This window comes from Achroia grisella, unplaced genomic scaffold (assembly GCF_030625045.1).
Source record: "Achroia grisella isolate CSIRO2021 unplaced genomic scaffold, CSIRO_AGI_Agris_v1 utg1581, whole genome shotgun sequence".
In the NCBI taxonomy this organism is placed as follows: Eukaryota; Metazoa; Arthropoda; class Insecta; order Lepidoptera; family Pyralidae; genus Achroia; species Achroia grisella.
Window position 1 is genome coordinate 733544 of NW_026712659.1, and position 20204 is coordinate 753747.

Consider the following 20204-nt stretch of genomic DNA (forward strand, 5'->3'; position numbering starts at 1 on the left):
ATGGCGCTGAAATGTGGTGTGGATTTTGTGAGATTACACGCGTTTAAACAAGTTTTTAGAGTACGTATATCAGAATTATTATAATTATATATATATTGTGCATTTCTAAATTTAATCTAATTTACAATATGTTTATTGTCCAATAAATTTACACAATAATGTTTTTACAGAACGGTTAAAGAATGATACGCATTAAATTTTTTAGAGTTACCATTATTTTCATAAAAAAAAATTCTAAGAATTCAATAAAATTATATAGAATTTAATTTTTGCATGTTAGTATGTATGTAGTTTTGTGAGATTAAACGCTTTTAGACAAGTTTTTCAAAGTACGTATATCACAAGTATTATAATTATATATATATCGTGCATTTTTAAATTTAATCTAATTTACAATATGTTTATTGTCCAATAAATTTGCACAATAATGTTTTTTCAGAACGTAGGTATAAAAAATGATACGCAATAATTTTTTTTAAGGTTACCCTTATTTTGATACTATTTTTTTTATGTGTATGATAATGGAATGATGCACCCGCCTGCGCTAACGGTTTACGCTGGCGGGGCACCAGTGGAGGATGATAAGACGAACATGAGGTCAGGTCAGTTAGGAATTTATCACGATGGTTTCCAGGGGGAACCGCGTGGTGGTCAACCTGACATGGTACATTGCTAGTAATGGGGTCATGAGTCCACATTACTAACTATCCCCACCCCCCATTTTCATGTTAGTTAGTTAGTTTGTTGAAGCGACTTCATTTTATACTATACTAGCTGTACCGGAAAACGTTGTTTTGCCTTAAATTAAAAATAAAATTTTAGGGGTGGACTACCCCTAACATTTAGGGGTATGAAAAATAGATGTTGGCCGATTCTCAGACCTACTGAATACGCTCACAAAATTTCATGAGAATCGGTCAAGCCGTTTCGGAGGAGTGTGGGAACGAAAACTGTGACACGAGAATTTTATATATAAGATATAAAGATAATAATAAAGTCCCTAAACAATTCACACAGCGCCATCTAGTTCCAAAATAAGCAGAGCTTGTGTTATGGGTACTAGACAACTGATATAAATACTTAGATATATTTTTATATACTAGCTGTTCCCGCGACTACGTCCGCGTGGAATTTAACTTCATTTTTCTAAAATAAAAGTAGCCTAAGTTACTCCTTATTACATCAGCTTCTGCCAAAGAAAGTCCCGTCAAAATCGGTCCAGCTATTTCAGAGATTATCCGGAACAGACAGACAGACAAAAATTGTAAAAAATGGTATTTTGGTGTATGTACCGTATTTATATTCATATGCATGTAGTAAAAAAACGGTTATTTCAATGTTACAAACAAGTACTCCAATTTTATTAATATGTATAGATGTATAGATTAAAAAGTAAAGTAAATTCATAGACAATATATATCTATTTATTTTTTACGCAGATGTGCAAGAGAATGTACTATTTCATGTCTTATTTGTTTTAAATGAGTACATATTTTTACGTTCTCAATTCAATACAAACTACGACTTAAGTATTGAATGTAATTTAAATAAATTTAATTCACATTGTATTACTGTTAATTTAAATGACGTAAGAAATCATTATTAGGTTTCATTTATACGAGCTCTGTGGTATAGCGGTTTAGCATACTGCTTTACGTCCGATGGTCGCGGGTTCGATTCCTCGCACGGTGCAAACATTTGTATTCATGAGTATGATTGTTTGTGTCGGTCTGGGTGCTTCCTATGTATATTGTGTATGTATTTTAAAAAAAAATGTAAGTATTTATATCAGTTGCTTAGTTTAGTACCCATAATACATGCTCTGCTTAGCTTGGGACTAGATGGCGCTGTGTTAATTGTCCAGGGTTATATATTTATTATATACTAGCAGTACAGGCGACTTCGTCCGTGCGGAATTTAACTTTATTTTTTTTAAATTAAAATAATGTTTCTAAAATAAAAGTAGCCTGAGTTACTCCTTATTACATCAGCTACCTGCCAAAAAATCCCGTCAAAATTGGTCTAGCCATTTCAGAGATTAGCTGGAAACAAACAGACAGACAGACAAAAATTGTAAAAAATGTTATTATAGTGTATGTACCGTATTTATATTCATATGCATGTAGTAAAAAATGGTTATTTCAATATTACAAACAGACACTCCAATGTTATTTATATACGTCTCACAATATTAGTTACCATACTCCTCCGAAACGGCCTGACCAATTTTTATGAAACTTTATATGCATATTCAGTAGGTCTGAAAATCGGCTACTATCTATTTTTCATACATCTAAGTCATAAGGGTTATCCACCCAAAAAAAATTGTCCGAAATAAAAAAAAAAGTATTACTTTTTTTTTATATTTCGGACAATTTTTTTTATTTTTTGGCATCAAAAATATATACAACCCAAATTTTTCACCTTCTATCAACAACTCTTTTAATAGTGATTTTAATTTAAATGACAAAACAACGTCTGTAGGGTCAGCTAGTCTATATATAACTCAAAGGTGACATACATAGTGACATAGTGATCTATCAACGCACAGCCCAAACCACTGGACTGGATCGGGCTGAAATTTAGCATGCAGGTAGTAGGTATCCGCTAAGAAAGGATTTTGATTAATTCTACCCCCAAAGAGATAAAATTGGGGATGAAAGTTTGTATGAAACTTTGTCCATTTTAAACCAATCCGGCTGAGACTTTGCATGCATAAATCTACTATAACGTAGGCATCCCCTAAGAAAGTATTTTGATAAATTCCACCCCTAAGGGGATAAATTAACGCGAGCGAAGCCGCGGCAAAAGCTAGTACACTATAAGTGTGCAAAATTTCATATTCAATTTCGATTCTTTTTTGGAGTCCCGCGATACAGGTTCGCCTAGTACAGGGTCCAATGTGTAATAAATTTTGTAATATTTGTACGTTTTCAAAAATGAATAAATAAATAAATGTTTACGATTGTTTGTTTGTTTGTTTATATTCCTCCGTTCATGTAATTTCCGTAAAAAGGGGTACAAAAGTTTGACTTCGCGTATTAATATTATATTACATTTACGTTTTTAGCTCCTATCAACACACACCCAGCCAAATGTGGTCCAACATATTAAGAATGCTGACTTTCCCGGAGCGAGGGCTCCCTACGCGACGGAAATAAAGTTTCTAAACGAAAACAGTTATGATCCCATCCCTATTTATCGAGTGTTGGACAACAGCGGGGAAGTTATCGATAATAAGGAAGAGCCGAATATCGATAAGGATACGTTACTAAATATGTACAAGACGATGATTCAGCTTAGTCAAATGGATAAAATTTTGTACGAGTCTCAACGGTACGTATATTTTATAGAACTAGCTGTTCCCGCGACTTCGTCCGCGGGTAAACTCCACTTTATTTTTCTAAAATAAAAGTAGCCTTATTACATCAGCTACCTACCAAAAAAAGTCCCGTCAAAATCGGTCCAACCATTTCAGAGATTAGCCGAAATAAACAGACAGACAGACAAAAATTATAAAAAATGTTATTTTGGTGTATTTACCGTATTTATATTCATATGCATGTAGTAAAAAACGGTTATTTCAATATTACAAACACACTTCAATTTTATTTATATGTATAGATAAGGTTAAACGAGCTTACGGCTCACCTGATGGTAAGTGGTTACCACTGCTTATGAGCACCCGCAACACCAAGGGGAATTGCAAGTGCGTTGCCGGCCTTTTAAGAAGGAATAAGCTCTTTTCTTGAAGGTTTCAATATCGTATAGGAAATACCTTTGCTGGAAGGTGATTCCACAATGTGGTTGTGCGTGGCAAAATGTTAGTAGTAATATTTTTGCGTGAGTGATCTGTCTCTTCTTACTTCTCATGACTCTACTCTACTCCGTCTTCACTCTCTTTTCACCATAGATTAATTCTATTTTGTATATATTTGTACTTTGTTTATTCTGCAGGTTAAGTCGATCACTGCCCTTGCATAATGCAAGGACAAAGAACGACTTAACCTGCCCGCATTTTTCGTAAAATATTTTAAGCAATCAAGAATAAATAATCAAGAGGCGAGTATAATGACGACTCTTGAATTAATTGTGTTTATTAGAAAAGTATATCAATGTCAAACGTCGATGTCGTACCTGCTACCGTAAAAATCGGAGACTCTACACTCGAAATTGTCGATCACTACGTATACTTAGGGCAAACTATCCAGTTAGGTAGATCCAATTTCGAGAAAGAGGTCAATCGTCGAATCCAACTCGGATGGGCAGCGTTCGGGAAGCTCCGATATATCTTTTCGTCCAAATTTCCGCAGTGTCTCAAGATGAAGGTTTACGACCAATGTGTGTTGCCAGTGATGACTTACGGAACAGAGACGTGGTCGCTAACTATGGGCCCCTTCAACAAGCTCAGAGTCACTCAGAGGGCAATGGAGAGGGCTATGCTCGGAGTTACTCGGCGTGATCGAATCAGAAATGAGGAGATCCGCAGAAGAACCAGAGTGACCGACATAGCCCGAAGAATTGCGACTTTGAAGTGGCAACGGGCAGGGAACATAGCTCGTAGGACAGATGGCCGTTGGGGCAGTAAAGTCTTCGAGTGGCGACCACGGACCGGAAGACGCAGCGTGGGAAGGCCTCCAGCAAGGTGGACCGACGATCTGGTCAAGATCGCTGGAAGGCATTGGATGCGAGCAGCGCAGGACCGATCGTCGTGGAGATCTTTGGGGGAGGCCTATGTCCAGCAGTGGACGTCTTCCGGGCTGCGATGATGATAATGATGATGATGATGAGAAAAGTATATTGAAACCAAGTTATTAAATTAAAAAATCCAGTGGTTCAAAAAGTTTTCAACTCACATGACCACAGATACGCTATAAAATGATAATGATAGACTACAATAGGTCGATATTTCGAGCACGATTTGCCTGAAATTGTTCGCAGTTAAATAAACAGATGACTTGATAACAGATACTTAAAATAAATAAATAAACCAGATTAAACAGGCCGCTTATCAAATTGAATGACCCAATATATAAATTTCCAGCTCTAAATAGATAGATCACAGCACCTCAGTGTACTGTTTGCTTGAGAAGCAAACCAATGATGTTCAGGTATTGCCCAGGGACTGCTTGGGGACTGGTCTGTTCAAGATACGGTCCTTGATTGGACTATTTTCTTTTGACAGAATTGCAATTGTATATGGTGGTCACACTATTCTCCCTAATTTTAATTTAAAAATGAATCTACATTTTTATAAACATATACAAGCTTATTTTTAAAAGAAAGAGCTTGAGATTCTTGTCAGTTCTTAGCTCGAAAGTACTCGGAACTGACGGTAGATTTGATGTATCATAAGAGTTTGTTTTTAACACTTTATTGTACAGTACATTTAAAATAACAGATACAACGATCTTAAGAAATAAGTTGTACAATGGCGGACTTATCTTCCAGGCAACCTTTGAATGACTGAAAGGAATTTTGGAGTGGTGGAAATAGATACTTACACGACAATAGCAACAAAGGAAAAAAGCAAACGCATTATACATAACTGTAATATTTAATAGAAATAATAGAAATAGAAATAATCTTTATTCAAATAAACTTAATATAAGCACTTTTGAATAGTCAAGTTTTTTTATTCTACCTCTTATTCGGAATGCAGATTCATCACAAGAAGAATAAGCAAGAAACTTGTGTGTTGATCTTTTAAATAAATATTGATTTACTTATATTTAATTAATAACAAGGATTAGGCATGCGACAATCAACAGAAACCGCTACGCACTTAATCTCTGTTCAATTAGATAACATTGTCAGCGCTATGAATTTTAAGTTAGATATTTTCTACAAAAACATTATTATAAAATATATTATAACAAGAATATTAAATAAATACTTAAGTATAATGTATACATATATCTACATATAAATTATAATAATAATAATAATATATTAGCGTCTGTAATAGAGCTACATGAATAAAGATATTTTGATTTGATTTGGACATACGCGAGAACGCATGTAACAAGACCAGCTGTTCTAGAAATAGAAATAATCTTTATTCAAATAAACTTTTGAATAGTAAAATTTTTTTATTCTACCGCTCATTCCGAATGAAGACTCATCAAGAAGAACGAGCAAGTAACTTGTGTGTTGCTCTTTTAAATAAATATTGTTTTAATTATATTTACATTAACAAGGCTCAGGCTTGCGACAATCATCATAGAAACTGCTATACACTTAATCTCTGTTCAGATAACATTGTCAGCGTTATGAATTCTATATTTCTTAATTGACGAATCTTTGCAGGCAAGGTCGTATATCTTTTTATATGACAAATTACGGCGAAGAAGGAATCCACGTGGGCAGCGCTGCAGCGTTATCACCAAAGGACTTGGTGTTCGCTCAGTACAGGGAGGCCGGAGTGTTTCTGTTCCGAGGTAGCACGGTGACGGAGCTCGTCAACCAGTGTTATGGGAACAACGAGGATCCGGGCAAGGGGAAACAAATGCCTGTCCATTATGGGAGCAAGCAACACAATATCGTTACCATATCAAGTCCTTTAGGTACGTATTTAAAATGTAACGTGATTGTTTGTTGGAAATTACCTTTATCAGAAATTTTATAGCAGAATATATTAGCCTAAACTCGTCGCTGAAAGGCGTTGGATGCGAACAGCGCAGGATCGAACGTCGTGAAAATTTTTGGGAGAGGTCTTTGTTCAGCAGTGTTTTCTGGGCTGAAATGATGATGATCATTCCTTTCCTCTATCTATCATTACACTACAATTATACAAAATAGTGGAACATATAAACTCATAATTAATTATTATTCCGACAGTCTCTAATCTAACTAATTGTAAGATGGCCTATCATTAGACAGCCTTGATGGTCTAGTAGTTTAGCACACCGCTTCGGGGGGAAAGGGGATTGTTAGTAATGTGGACTGATGATCTTATTGCTAGCAATGTACCATGTAAGGTTGACCTCCACGCGGTTGCCCCTGGAAACCATCGTGATAAATTCTTGGTGAATTTGTCACGATGGGCTAACTGACCTGACCTCATGCTCATCTTATCATCCTCCACTGGTGCCCCGCCAGCGTAAACCGTTAGCGCAGACGGGTGCACCATTCCATTATCATCTATAAAAAAAAAAAAAGCACACCGCTTCACTACCGTTGCTGGCCGGTTTGATTCCTCTCACAGTACAAACATTTGTATTCCCGAGTATGATTGTTTGCATTTGTAGTGTTACCTTATACATTATGCATCAAAACTTTCACTCGAAAAAATCGCACCATGAAGGTGTTATGTCAAAATATGTCTTAATATCTATTACTATAGAACAGCAATTTCATATATAACCCCTATTATATTGTAATGTTTCATTGAAATTCATTCAGCAGTTTCTGCGTGTAAGAGTAACAATCATTCATACTCACAAACTTCCACGTTTATATATTAGTAATATTTTATAGAATAGAATAGAATAGAATAGAAAATCATTTATTCAAATAAACTTACATTTAAGCACTTTTTTATAATTCAGCAACCCAAATGCCGCAAGCTGTGGGTGCAGCATATGCACTGAAACGTGTACCAAACAACGACCGCTGCGTCATCTGCTACTTCGGAGAAGGAGCTGCCTCCGAGGGTGATGCACACGCTGCCTTCAACTTCGCTGCAACTCTTGACTGTCCGGTTATTATGCTTTGGTGAGGTTTTTTTAATGGATTATAATTTATTTATTTATTTTAATTCAGATTACATCCATATTGTAATAATAATAATAATAAACTTTATTCATAAATGTACGGTACAGTTAAATATAGTTAGCCCTGGCTTTCGAAATAGGTGAACCTGTGCCACGAAAGCCAGTTCCCTCCGACATTCTGTGAACATTTGCAGTTGTGTACATAAAGGAATGAAAAAAGAAACTTAAGTACTTTTGAATACAAATAGAAAAAAAAAGAAACTGAAATGTAATAATAATAAAAGAGACGATATTCTTACTGGCGTACTAGATTGTACAGAACTTTAATTTAACACAATGTAAAGAGAGAAAAAAAAAATCAAAGTAATAAATATACAAGAAAATATGAGGAAAAAAAATTATAGTGTCCATCTCCACACACACACACACACACACACACATACCCATACTCCTAATCAAATGATTAGGAGTATGGGTATGTGTGTGTAGTAGTGTAGTCATAACAATTTGTTTTTTATCTACCACTCGTTCGGAAAGCTGTCGCATCACAAGAAGAACGAGCAAGAAACTTGTGTGTTGCTCTTTTAAATAATCCTTGTAAATTTACATTTACAAGTCGAAACGTGTGAATACAAACTACCAACAAGCACTAATTTTTTGGGTCAAATATAAATATGCAATACGATTAAATTTTTTCATATAATCATAATCCATATTGATTTGACGGCCTCGGTAGTCTACAGGCAAATTCACGATCACGGGTTCGATTCCTCGCATTGTACGACCATTTGTATTCATGTGTATGACTATTTGTATCGGTTTAAGTATGATCTATGTATTTACAATAATAATGTGTCTATGTATTTGTCAGTTGTCTAATACGCATAACACTAGCTCTGCTTAGCTTGGGACTAGATGGCGCTGTGTGAATTGTCCTGAGATATTATGTCTTGTATTATTATTACACATTAACAACTACGCACACGGTTTCACCTGCATGTAATTTATAGCCTATATATTATTCTAATGTATAAACTATATTATTGTAAAAGCTCATCAGATTTCGTTCAGTAGTCTGCGTGAAAGTGTAACAAACATCCATTCATCCATACTCACAAACTTCCGCATTTATAATATTAATAAAATAATGTTATCTTATTTACAATTCGCAGTAGAAACAATGGATATGCAATCTCAACACCATCAGGCGAGCAGTACCGTGGAGACGGGATAGCGGCACGAGGTCCCGCTCTTGGTCTTAACACCATAAGGGTTGATGGTACAGATCCACTGGCAGTGTATAACGCTGTCGCTAGAGCTAGAGATCTAGTGTTGGATACTAACAAACCGGTACTAATTGAGGCCATGTCTTACAGGTCAGTAGATCTCCTATATATAATATTTAAGCTATTAAAATTCGGCTCAGGGGCCTACCTAAGGGCTTTTTGGGCTGAAGCCCAGGGCCCCGAAGTTACAAAGGGCCCCCAGTCCCCACTGAAACGATATTTAGAATATAAAAAAAATATCTGGAATGTTAAAAAACCTATCATAAGGTTGGCAACACTGAGATCAATCGACCATGCAAGTGCGCGTCTATCGAAAGGAACGGGGAATTTCTGGTCGCTTGTTTTTGGTCGGTGTATTTTTTTAGTTGAGTAATATAATTAGATAAGCCACTAAGTAGATTTTACTAGCAATGTACCAAGTAATGTTGCCTTCACGCGATTCCCCCTGGACATCATTGTGATAAATTCCTAGTGAATTACCACTATTGGCTAACTGACCTGACCTCATGTTCATCTTATTATCTTCAGCTGGTGCCCCGCCAGCGTAAACTGTTAGCGCAGGCGGGTGTATCCTTCCATTGTCATTAATTTTAAAAAACTTTTACAATTAGGAAGACGGGGCTTTGTTAATAATGTGTAATAATCCCACTACAAGCAATGTAAAAACATATCTCAGTATTTATATCAGTTGTTTAGTACCCATAACACAAGCTCTGCTTACCGTGGGACTAGATGGTGTTGTGTTAATTGTCTAGGGTTATTTATATTATTATTATAATTGGGAGGAAGGGTAGTAATGTAGACTAAAAATCATTGCTAGCAATGTACCATGTCAGGTTGACCTCCACGCGATTCCCCTGGAAACCATCGTGATAAATCCTTGGTGAATTTGCCACGATGCGCTAACTGACATGATCTTATATTCATCTTATTATCTTCCACTGGTGCCCCGCCAGCGTAAACCGTTAGCACGAATGGTAGCACCATTCCCATTATGATTATAAAAAAAAACCTATTGTCACGAGGACTTAGTTAAGTCAGTTCAGTTAGGTCAGTTGACCTTTTGACTTATTTTATCATCCTACACTGGTGCCCCGCCAGCGTAAACCGTTAGCGCGAGCGAGTGCATCATTCCATTATCGTCATTATCAATAAAAAAAACCTATTTTATATTGACGGCCTCAGTGGTCTAACAGTTTAGCACACCGCTTTACTTCCGATGTTCAAAGGTTCGATTCCTCGCACGGTGCAAACATTTGTATTCATGAGTATCATTGTTTGTATCGGTCTGGGTGTTTTCTATATATACATATTATGTATGTATTTACAAAAAGGTATCTAAAATAAATATAGTGCCAGTTTGTAGTTTATATTCATACATCAATTTAAAAAATGTAAAGTGACAACAAAATTATTTAATAGAGCAACACGCAAATTTCTTGCTCGTTCTTCTTGTGATGTGACAACATACCGAAAGTGCAATAGATTAAAAAAAAATATTGTCTATTCAAAAGTTGCTTCAATGTTTATTTGAATAAAGAATTTTCTGTTCTTGTCTGTGAAATAGAATAGTTAAAGTTTTTACTCGTTTGATAGTATTAATAATATAAATTATTTTACAGAGTCGGTCATCATTCTACATCTGATGATAGCAGTGCGTACAGACCCCTTGAAGAAATCGATAAATGGACCAAAGACGAAAGTCCCATACAAAAATTCCGTTTATACTTAGAAGGAAAAGGTACATTGATAATTTTGTATCGAATCTTTAACATAACCTAATTACAATATTGAAATGCGACTCGATTCCGTTCGTATACAATTAGAGTAGGTAGGTATTATAGCTACAGCAAAATTAAATGTATGGTCGGGTCGTTCAGTTTGCGTTACGGACTGGTCGGGATCGAGTGGGCAATGTAACTTTGAACTGACGTACATACATAGTTTTTAAAATTTAAACCACATCAAACTGCGCTGTTTCAAGGTTATTTGGTCACATCACTACAATAGTGGCCGGACTGTAATAATAACCCTAACAAAGTTAAATACTTGAATTACAGGAACTTATACTGATTTATGTTATTTAATTGTTGTTACTAAATATTAATTGTTATGTTTAAGTCGCCACGTATATTTTTTGTATTAAGTAATTTTTTTTATAACCATTGAAATTATTAAGTACATTAGTGATAACTGCATGAAAAGATTTTAGTTGTTTTTTTCGGAGATTATCGTGCACAAAGGCAATAACTGGGAAAATCTTAAACATCTTGTTTTACCTCTATAACGTAAATAAATTATTTAAAAAATATATAATTAGTGTATAGTGTTTTTATTGTATATGCTCATTTTCCAGGCCTTTGGGATGAGGAAACTGATAAAGCATGGATAAAAGAGTGCCGGAATACAGTGGTGAGGACGATGCAAGAAGCAGAGAAAAAGAAGCTACCACACTGGAAAGAAATGCTCGAAGACGTATACTATGATATGCCGCCACGAATCCAGTAAGCATTCATTTTTTTAATTTTTTTTTTTATTTATTATGCTTTACGACTCTGTATACAAGTCCTTTTGAGCCAAAATCTAACAAAATATTAAACTCATATCATCCTATTTATCCTGTATTTATTTCCCTATACTCGCCGGAATAAAAAATAATTACATTAAGAAAATATTTAAGCTGATATTCAAAACTAATCTGATTTCATAAAATTATTAATATTGGAACATTTCTTTTGTAATCAGTATAATTTGAGCTTTGCAAACTTTAATCTACTCGTATTTAATCTACTTAATAATATGATTATTGATCTAATTAATATCTTAAATAAATTGCATTTGCAATAAGTAATTTAACAAATACTTAACAACTTTTTATTACATCGATATCAATATTTTATTTTTCAGCACTAAACATGAACTATTGTAAAATTACAATGAAAATAATTAAATATCTTTCTCTATATTTACAGGAAACAAATGCAAAAAATGGAGGAGCATCTGAAGAAATATCCCGAACATTATCCACTGAATCGATATCAGAGCGAATAATTTTATGTTTAAGTTTTTCGTATTTCCTAATTAAATAAAAACCCTTTACCTGATGTTTTATTTAAATATTATTATATATCTACTTAGGATTCTTAAACAATAAACAAACAAAATAAACATGGAAGTTTATAAGTGTGGATGGATGGATGTATGTTTGTAACTCTTTCATGCAAAAACTACTGAATGGATTTTAATGAACCTTACAATAATAAAGCTTTTAGAAATGAATAACATATAGGCTATAAATTGAGGACACAGAGAATTGTTTCAATAAATTAAGTATCGCATTACAGATTATAAATATTTCAGTCAATATCGATTAATGATTGTAAATTGTTATGTACATTTCTACTGTGACTGACACTTGGACATTACATTAATCGTGTCATAACAATATGTCATTGACCATCTGATTTTCGTCTTATACGTGATCTTGTGAAAATTTTGTTCAATTAAAAAAATATATATTAATTTTCTTATTATCTTAATTATTATTTTATGATTAAATATATTTAAAATGTCTTTAATAACACGTACAGATGTTACTGCTGTTAAAATACATAGAAACTTAATTTTAGCCGGTAAACTGGATAACCTATTCTTTTGTTATTAAATTTCTTTAGCCATATTAAAATAAAAAAATAACCGTCTATATTGCACCATTTCAGGCATCGGTAGTTCTCTGCATGTATATGAGAACGTTTTCAGATCATTATTACAAAAAATTATCTGTTTGAATGGACAAAAAATCTATGGTATTTTTCCGTCTGAATATTCGAATAAAATAGTTATATTTGGCGGTAAACAATTTACCGTGGTTAGTGAGAATACGAATAGTGTTGAATTGACGCGATTATTTGAGCCTGTAGTGTGTAATGACTGGCTGCACTCCGCATTGTGGATGAAAGACGAAACTGTAGCATTCCTGACTGCTCACAATGTTGTTCAGGTACTAATTTATTATATTAACCAGCTACTCACCCCGGCTGCATGGATGTACATGTATTATATATATAAATCTTCCTCTTGAATCACTCTATTAAAAAAAACCGCTTCAAAATCTGTTGCATAGTTTTAAATATTTAAGCATACATGGGGACGGACAGACAGTGACTTTGTTTTATACTATATAATGAAGCTGAATAATTTTATAACAACTAAAAGTATACTTCTCGCAATGTTTCGACTAGGTTGCACTGTCCATGGTCATGAGCTGACTGTAGTAATATAATTACAACCCAGTATTGTATTGTATGTTGGACTCCAGTCTCCGCAATTAGCCTCTCATTCGGGCCGTTGTGCGTGCAGAGCCACATTACTGAAGTAGCCAGCCAAGCTCCTCCCAAAAGCACAGAAGACTCCTGGTGTCTTCACAGGCTTCACGGAGCGACCTCACCGTTCCGAGGATTTGTTTTCGTTGTGGGGCCACTGCTGCGCACTCCATCATTGGTTACAACCCAGTTAATAATGTATATTAAACATGAAAGTTCAAGAATAACTGCCAACTAATATGACAGTTGTTGCTGATGTACTGGCCACATACTTTTATAGTTCATATATTATATTTTAAAGAATTTTATTATATATTTTTGTGTACAGAACATTTTAATATCAAATTGTGACAGACTACAACAAAAGTTATATAACCCTTTGCATGCTGTGTATGCTGTCATAGTCTGCATAGTCTGCTGTGACCCATATGCTCATGAGTCTGCTGTGATCCATACGCTCATGAGTCTGCTGTGACCCATACTGCTTGCTAACTTGATTTATTGAGTTCATGATGTATAGTTGTAGACAGAATGATTGTATTTAACAGGTAGAGTGATTCTAGATGGTTTATATATATAATATATGTACACCCGTGCGAGGCCAGGGCGAGTAGCTAGTAACTAATAATATCTTTATATTATATATCCAACTAGCTGTCCCGGCAAATGTTGTTTTGACTTAAAATAAAAAAATAATTTAGGGGTGGACTACCCCTAACATTAAGGGGGATGAAAAATAGATGTTGGCCGATTCTCAGACCTACTCAATACGCTCACAAAATTTCATGAGAATCGGTCAAGCCGTTTCGGAGGAGTATGGGAATGAAAACTGTGACACGAGAATTTTATATATAAGATATTTGTTTAATAGGAATAAAAATGTCTAATACAATAATATATTGGGTGTAATTTGGTTTATTATTTAAAACAGCCAGATGCCTTCCAGACAGATTTTAATGTTAGCTAATGTACAAAACATCTATATAACAGCTTCTCATTATCTATTCCAGATATGGGACACTGCAACACAGAGTCTGAGCGCACAGTACACAAGCAAAGAGAACTCCATTCTGTATAGTGGGTTACTGGTGCCTCTTCAGGATGATGTACTGGTGCTGGCTGGCACAGTATTCTCAGAGGTCATAATACATGCATGTAAGATTGAGAAGCCCCTACATTACTTGAAAGGACATAAGGTATGTTCAATAAGTTATGGTAACAATTTCTACAACTTTACTTATTGTATGGACTATATATTTTGATGATTGAAAAATCTTATTTCTCACATAGGGACTGCGTTTTTATTATTGTTAATTACGTATATTATTTTTTAAATATGTGGTAAGTGTACAATAGTTTGAAGTAGACATTATTGAACCCCTATATTGATTTCAATTAAAGTGCCCACGAGTGATCTCCCGGTCCCAACATGTAAATTTACTTTCGTTGCGGAGTGACCCACCATAGGCATGGGGTGTTTAACATGTTAATGGTAATGGAATGATACACCTGCTTGCGCTAACGGTATATCTTGGCGGATCACCAGTGGAGGATGATGAGGGTAAATTCATCAGACATATATCACTATGGTATCGAGTGGTAACTGCATGGAGGTCAACCTGACATGGTGTATTGCTAGTAATGGGGTTATTAGTCCACATTATTAACAAACCTCTTTCTCCCTTGCATCATAGCAAATTCAGTAGGAATTTGTCACAATGGTTTTCATATGAAGTCAACTTAACATGGTGACCTGCTGCTAACAAATCCCTTCTAAACACTACTAATAGCTACCTTTACACATACACTCTTTCACGCGTGAATCTGCTTTTATGCAGGAAATAGTGTAATATTTCCACTGATACCTCAACAAGATATACTGTTATCGCCTTTTAAAAACACCACATATAATTAGTCATTTTTATTTCAAAATACATGTCTTATAGAATGAAAACTAATGTGATGAAATGAATTTTTTGTTTAGTAATTATTACAATAATGAATATTGTTTATTGGGAGCCTAATCATTAGAGAACAACAAACAAATACATCAGCTAGACACTGATATACACAACAACAATTTACAATTTTTCTTGATAACAGTGTCAATATTAATAACAAACTACATACATAACTATACAAATATTACAAAGATGATAGAAAGAGGAAAGATTGGGTTGTTTGTTTGTCCAAAGCGACTTAACCGATTTGAAAAATTCTTTTACTATTAGAATCCTTCATTATCTCTGATGAACATAGAATCATTAAAAATATTTGATTGATTGTTTGTCCAAAATGACTTAACTTACTATAAGAATTCTACATTGTCCTTAACAAACATAGATATAGAATGATTAATAATAAAATTAATATTCATCTGTTACAGGGTGTTATATTTTCAATATCATGTAACCAAGAAAAACGCCTAATAGTGACAACATCTGATGACAGATCTGTCCGTATATGGAGTGTAAGCACAAATTCAAACTCATCTAGAGCCGACACTATAGAGTTTTGGCAAAAGGCAGACATAACCTGCACTCATGAATTGTATGGCCATACAGCCAGAGTTATGAGAAATTGTATTACAAGAGATATGGTAGTATCGGTTGGTGAAGACTCAGCTATATGCTGTTGGAGCTTTCAAGGAAATTTGTTAAGAAAATGGGTAACTCATCAGAACGGCGGTATATGGTCTGTTGACAGCAACGATGAACATTTGGTTACTGGTGGTGGTGATTGTGGTGTAATAATTCATCCACTAGCCATCACTGTTGAATATGGTCAAAATGAAACTCTTAATTTAGAAGTAGGTCCTCCTAAAAACATACTTTTCACTGCTAGAAAAAATGTAGTCATTTTAAATGAATGCGATGAAAATATTCATTACGATTTAAAAACAAAAGTTAAAACTGTTCAAAAACTAACACATGAATCCACTTATAAATTAATAAGTCTGTCATCTTGCAAACAGTTGGTTGCAGTTGTTGATATGTGTGGAAATTTTGATGTTTTTATAGAAAATTGTAAAGGTGATGCAACATTATATAATGTTATGAAAACGAAACTAGAAATCGGAAAAATACTTTCAATGCACTGGGCAGGCAACAGACATCTGGTTTTATGTTGTGAACAAGGTCTTATAAATGTTTTAGCTTCAAGAGAAAATATTGTAGAGTTGTATAAACAATTTACCCTGCCTCCATGCAAAGAAAGGTGGTTAACTGCTGCTGATATAGATTCTAGAAATGGTACGCTAGTTGTGGGAGACAGATGTGGGAATATACACGTGTATAGGAATAGTAATAGAGTTCCAATCAAAAGCTTTAGTAAAGTCCACGGTAGGTACGGACCTACATCCATTACTATTAAGGCTGACGAATTTATTACTACAGGCAGAGATGGTACAATAAAGTATTTTAATTTAAGCAATGAAAATAAAACACTAGCAAAATATATGAGTTCTAAAGATTTAGAGTTTCAATGGGTTGAAAAGTTTATAGACAAAAACGAGAATGTTGTCTGTGGTTTTCAAGAAAGAACTTTTATTGTCTATGACATTAAAAATAAATCAAAGTTACTAAATGTAGAGTGTGGGGGAGGACACAGATCTTGGGACGTGGTGCGTTATATTGACGAAGTGAATGATGTATATGAGGAATTTATAATGCTTATGTACCTTAAGAAGGGTGTTATACAAGTTCATAAATTTCAAATGAGTAAAGTTGTTTCTAGGAATGTTATAAGTGGATCACATTCTAAAGAAATTAATTGTTTAATATCATATAGAACAAACTTAAGTGATTCTATTATATTTTATATAACTGGTGGAGAAGATACTACATTAAGAATATCTTCAATAGACAATGAACTTAAATTTCGCGAGGATACCATCTTTAAACATCTATCCAGTGTTAGAACTTTAAAAAGTTATTCTTTGACAGATGATAAAATACTTGTAGTATCTGCGGGTGGAAGAGCGCAAATATGTATAAAAATAATAGAATTCACTAACATAAACAATGGAATTGCAACTAAAACACAACAATGTGTAGATTACATGATAAAAGGGACTGAAAAGGAACGCAAAGGGAAACAAACATGGCGCGACTGTACCATAGACTTCGATCCAGAAACAAGAATAATGGACGTTGATATTATAGCCATAAATGAAAATAAATTTATAATTTTCGCCGGTTGTTCAGATGCGACTCTACGTAGTTTTAGCTTCGATTTAGAAACTGCTGATTTTAAATCACTTACAACACAGAAGTGTTATGAAACGTGTATTTTAAAAACTAAACACGTTAAATTTGATAATAGAAACTTGATAGTTACGTGTACAACAAGAGGTGAGGTTACGTTTTGGGATATTGGCATGCCCGATATAGAAATTTTGGAATTAAACCCAATATTCACAATGAACACCAATAAATCGGGTATAAATAGTTTTGATTCGATATATATAACTGATAAACTATTACTGATAGCCACTGGAGGTGATGATAATGGAATACATTTGAAATTATTAGAATATAAACAAAATGGCGTTGAATTAATAGCCAGTTGGGCTTCAGAGAAGTTCCATTGTTCACAAATCACCGGATTGCGTCTTGTGGACGACTTCTTATTGAGTACATCTATAGATCAAAGAGTAACTTTATGCAAATGGAGCATAGAGAAAGGTGTCATAACATGTCAGTTTGTGTCACAGACATTTAGTGACATCTCTGACATTCAAGGCATGGATATACTTGACAATTCAAGGTAATGATAAATAATCCTGGACAATTAACACAGCGCCATCTAGTCCCACGTTAAGCAGAGCTTGTGTTATAGGTACTAGCTAACTGATACTAATATTTAGATTTTTTTTGTAGTAACATAATATACGTAGAAAATACCCAGACCGATATAAACAATCATACTCATGAATACAAATGTTTGTACCGTGCGAGGAATCGAACTCGCTACCAATGAAAATAACGCTGTCAACAATGTTATACAAGAATAGCGGTCCCACGGTTTCACGCGCGTGAATTTTATAGCCTATGTGTTATTCTAATGTATAAGCTATATTACTGTAAAGTTTCATCAAAATCTGTTGAGTAGTTTTTGCGTGAAAAAGTAATAAACTACTACTAGTATCCATCCACACTCATAAGCTTTCGCGTTTATAATGTTAGTAAAAAGATATACAAGACGTAACAATGTTTTATAATTTTGATGTTTTTATCGACTTAGAAAAGAGATTCTTAATTCGATAGTTTATTTATTAACATATATAATGTTGCCTCAGAACTATGTTATATATAAACAATTTTTGTTAGAATAATTGGAAAAATATATGTTCGTTTATGCTAGTGAGGTTTACGGATATTATTCATATTAATTACCTATATTATATTAATTAACTTTCGCTTTTTCATCATAGTTTTAGTCATAACATAATCTGCTTAACTATATAGCACTATGTAAATTGTCAAAATATCTTTACTCATGTAGGTCTATTACAGACTCTTATGATATGTCAAATCTACCGTCAGTTCGGAATGATATCGAGATGAGAAGAACTGACAAGAAACTCAGCTCGTATTTTTTTCAAATAATAGTGGAACATGTTTATAATAATATACAGTCATTAAAATTCAAATTTGGGAGAATAGAGTGTCCTTAGATATTCTAAAATACTAATTGTACACGCTACTTCGTCCGCGTTGAATTTAACTCTATTTTCCTAAAATAAAAGTAGCCTGAGTTACTCCTTATTACATAGGCTACCTGTCTAAGAAAGTCGCGCCAAAATCGGTCCAGCCATTTTAGAGATTAGCCGGAACAAACAGACAGACAACAGACAATTTTTAAAAAAATGGTTATATCGTTTTTTTTTTCGGACTACTCTAATGCTGTTGGTTGACCTAAAGGTCAGCTGCGGCCAACTTACGACTAACTTTAAAATTCTCTGTTGTCTGTCTGTTTGTTCCGGCTAATCTCTAAAATGGCTGGACCGATTTTGGCGCGACTTTCTTAGACAGGTAGCCTATGTAATAACTAGCTACACGCTTTTTTTTCCGGACTACTCTAATGCTGTTGGCCGTAGCTGGCCTTTACAGCTTCACCGGACGTTAGGGGGCGAGTGCAGATGACACTCCAAACCTAGGAAGGACTTATGGAGCGGTTGAAGGCCAACTCCCGCCTGACGGATACGACTTAAGTTGTCTTAGGTAAGTCTGAGGGCACCGCTAGGGGTTCGTACCTCGGCTTAGGCCGTCGATCCCCGATTGAATTGGACAGGGGATCGATTGAAAGGTTATTTTGGTGTACCGTATTTATATTCATATGCATGTAGTAAAAAACGTTTTCAATAGTACAAACAGACACTCCAATTTTATTTATATGTATTAAATATAAGAGACACAAAGATATGGGAATCTATTTTTTTTTTATATTTAATAATATACAGGTATAATATAATATATAGAAAAAAGGCATATATTGAACACAATAGAAAATAGACGAGGAAAAATGTTAGGGCACTTGATACGGCACGATGATTTCATGAAAATTATTATTGAGGGGAAAATAGAAGGAAAGAGGGGGAGGGGAAGACCAAGGAATAGCTACATCAAACAAATTGAGGACAAAATGGGAGTCGTGTCGTATCAAGAATTAAAGAGCATGATGGAAGATCGCGGAAAGTGGCAAGAGCTCCACCGACAAGAGCGTAGCTCTTAAATTATGAATGAATGAGTAATATACAAATAATACTAAAATATTGTTATTTTTACTATAATATTTTAGTTGTTTAATTACTACAATAGTTTAATTATATGTTTTTTTTTCAGCACCGAATTTACAGTGTGTTTATTCGGTAAAGGAAT

General features: G+C 34.3%; 2 protein-coding genes across 2 annotated transcripts; both read left to right on the forward strand.

The window, feature by feature from the left end:
* LOC131841336 (2-oxoisovalerate dehydrogenase subunit alpha, mitochondrial) lies at positions 1-12100 on the forward strand. The gene is made up of 8 exons (XM_059189660.1): positions 1-60; positions 3071-3336; positions 6310-6566; positions 7551-7716; positions 8888-9091; positions 10624-10742; positions 11358-11505; positions 11974-12100. The coding sequence occupies exons 1-8, from the start codon at positions 1-3 to the stop codon at positions 12050-12052; spliced, it is 1299 nt and encodes a 432-aa protein (XP_059045643.1). The 3' UTR covers positions 12053-12100.
* Positions 12101-12953: 853 nt separating this feature from the next.
* LOC131841337 (WD repeat-containing protein 6) lies at positions 12954-18094 on the forward strand. Its single transcript, XM_059189661.1, has 4 exons — positions 12954-13001; positions 14334-14519; positions 15710-17762; positions 17886-18094. Exons 1-4 carry the CDS (start codon positions 12954-12956, stop codon positions 18092-18094), a joined length of 2496 nt encoding a protein of 831 aa, XP_059045644.1.
* Positions 18095-20204: the final 2110 nt, after the last annotated feature.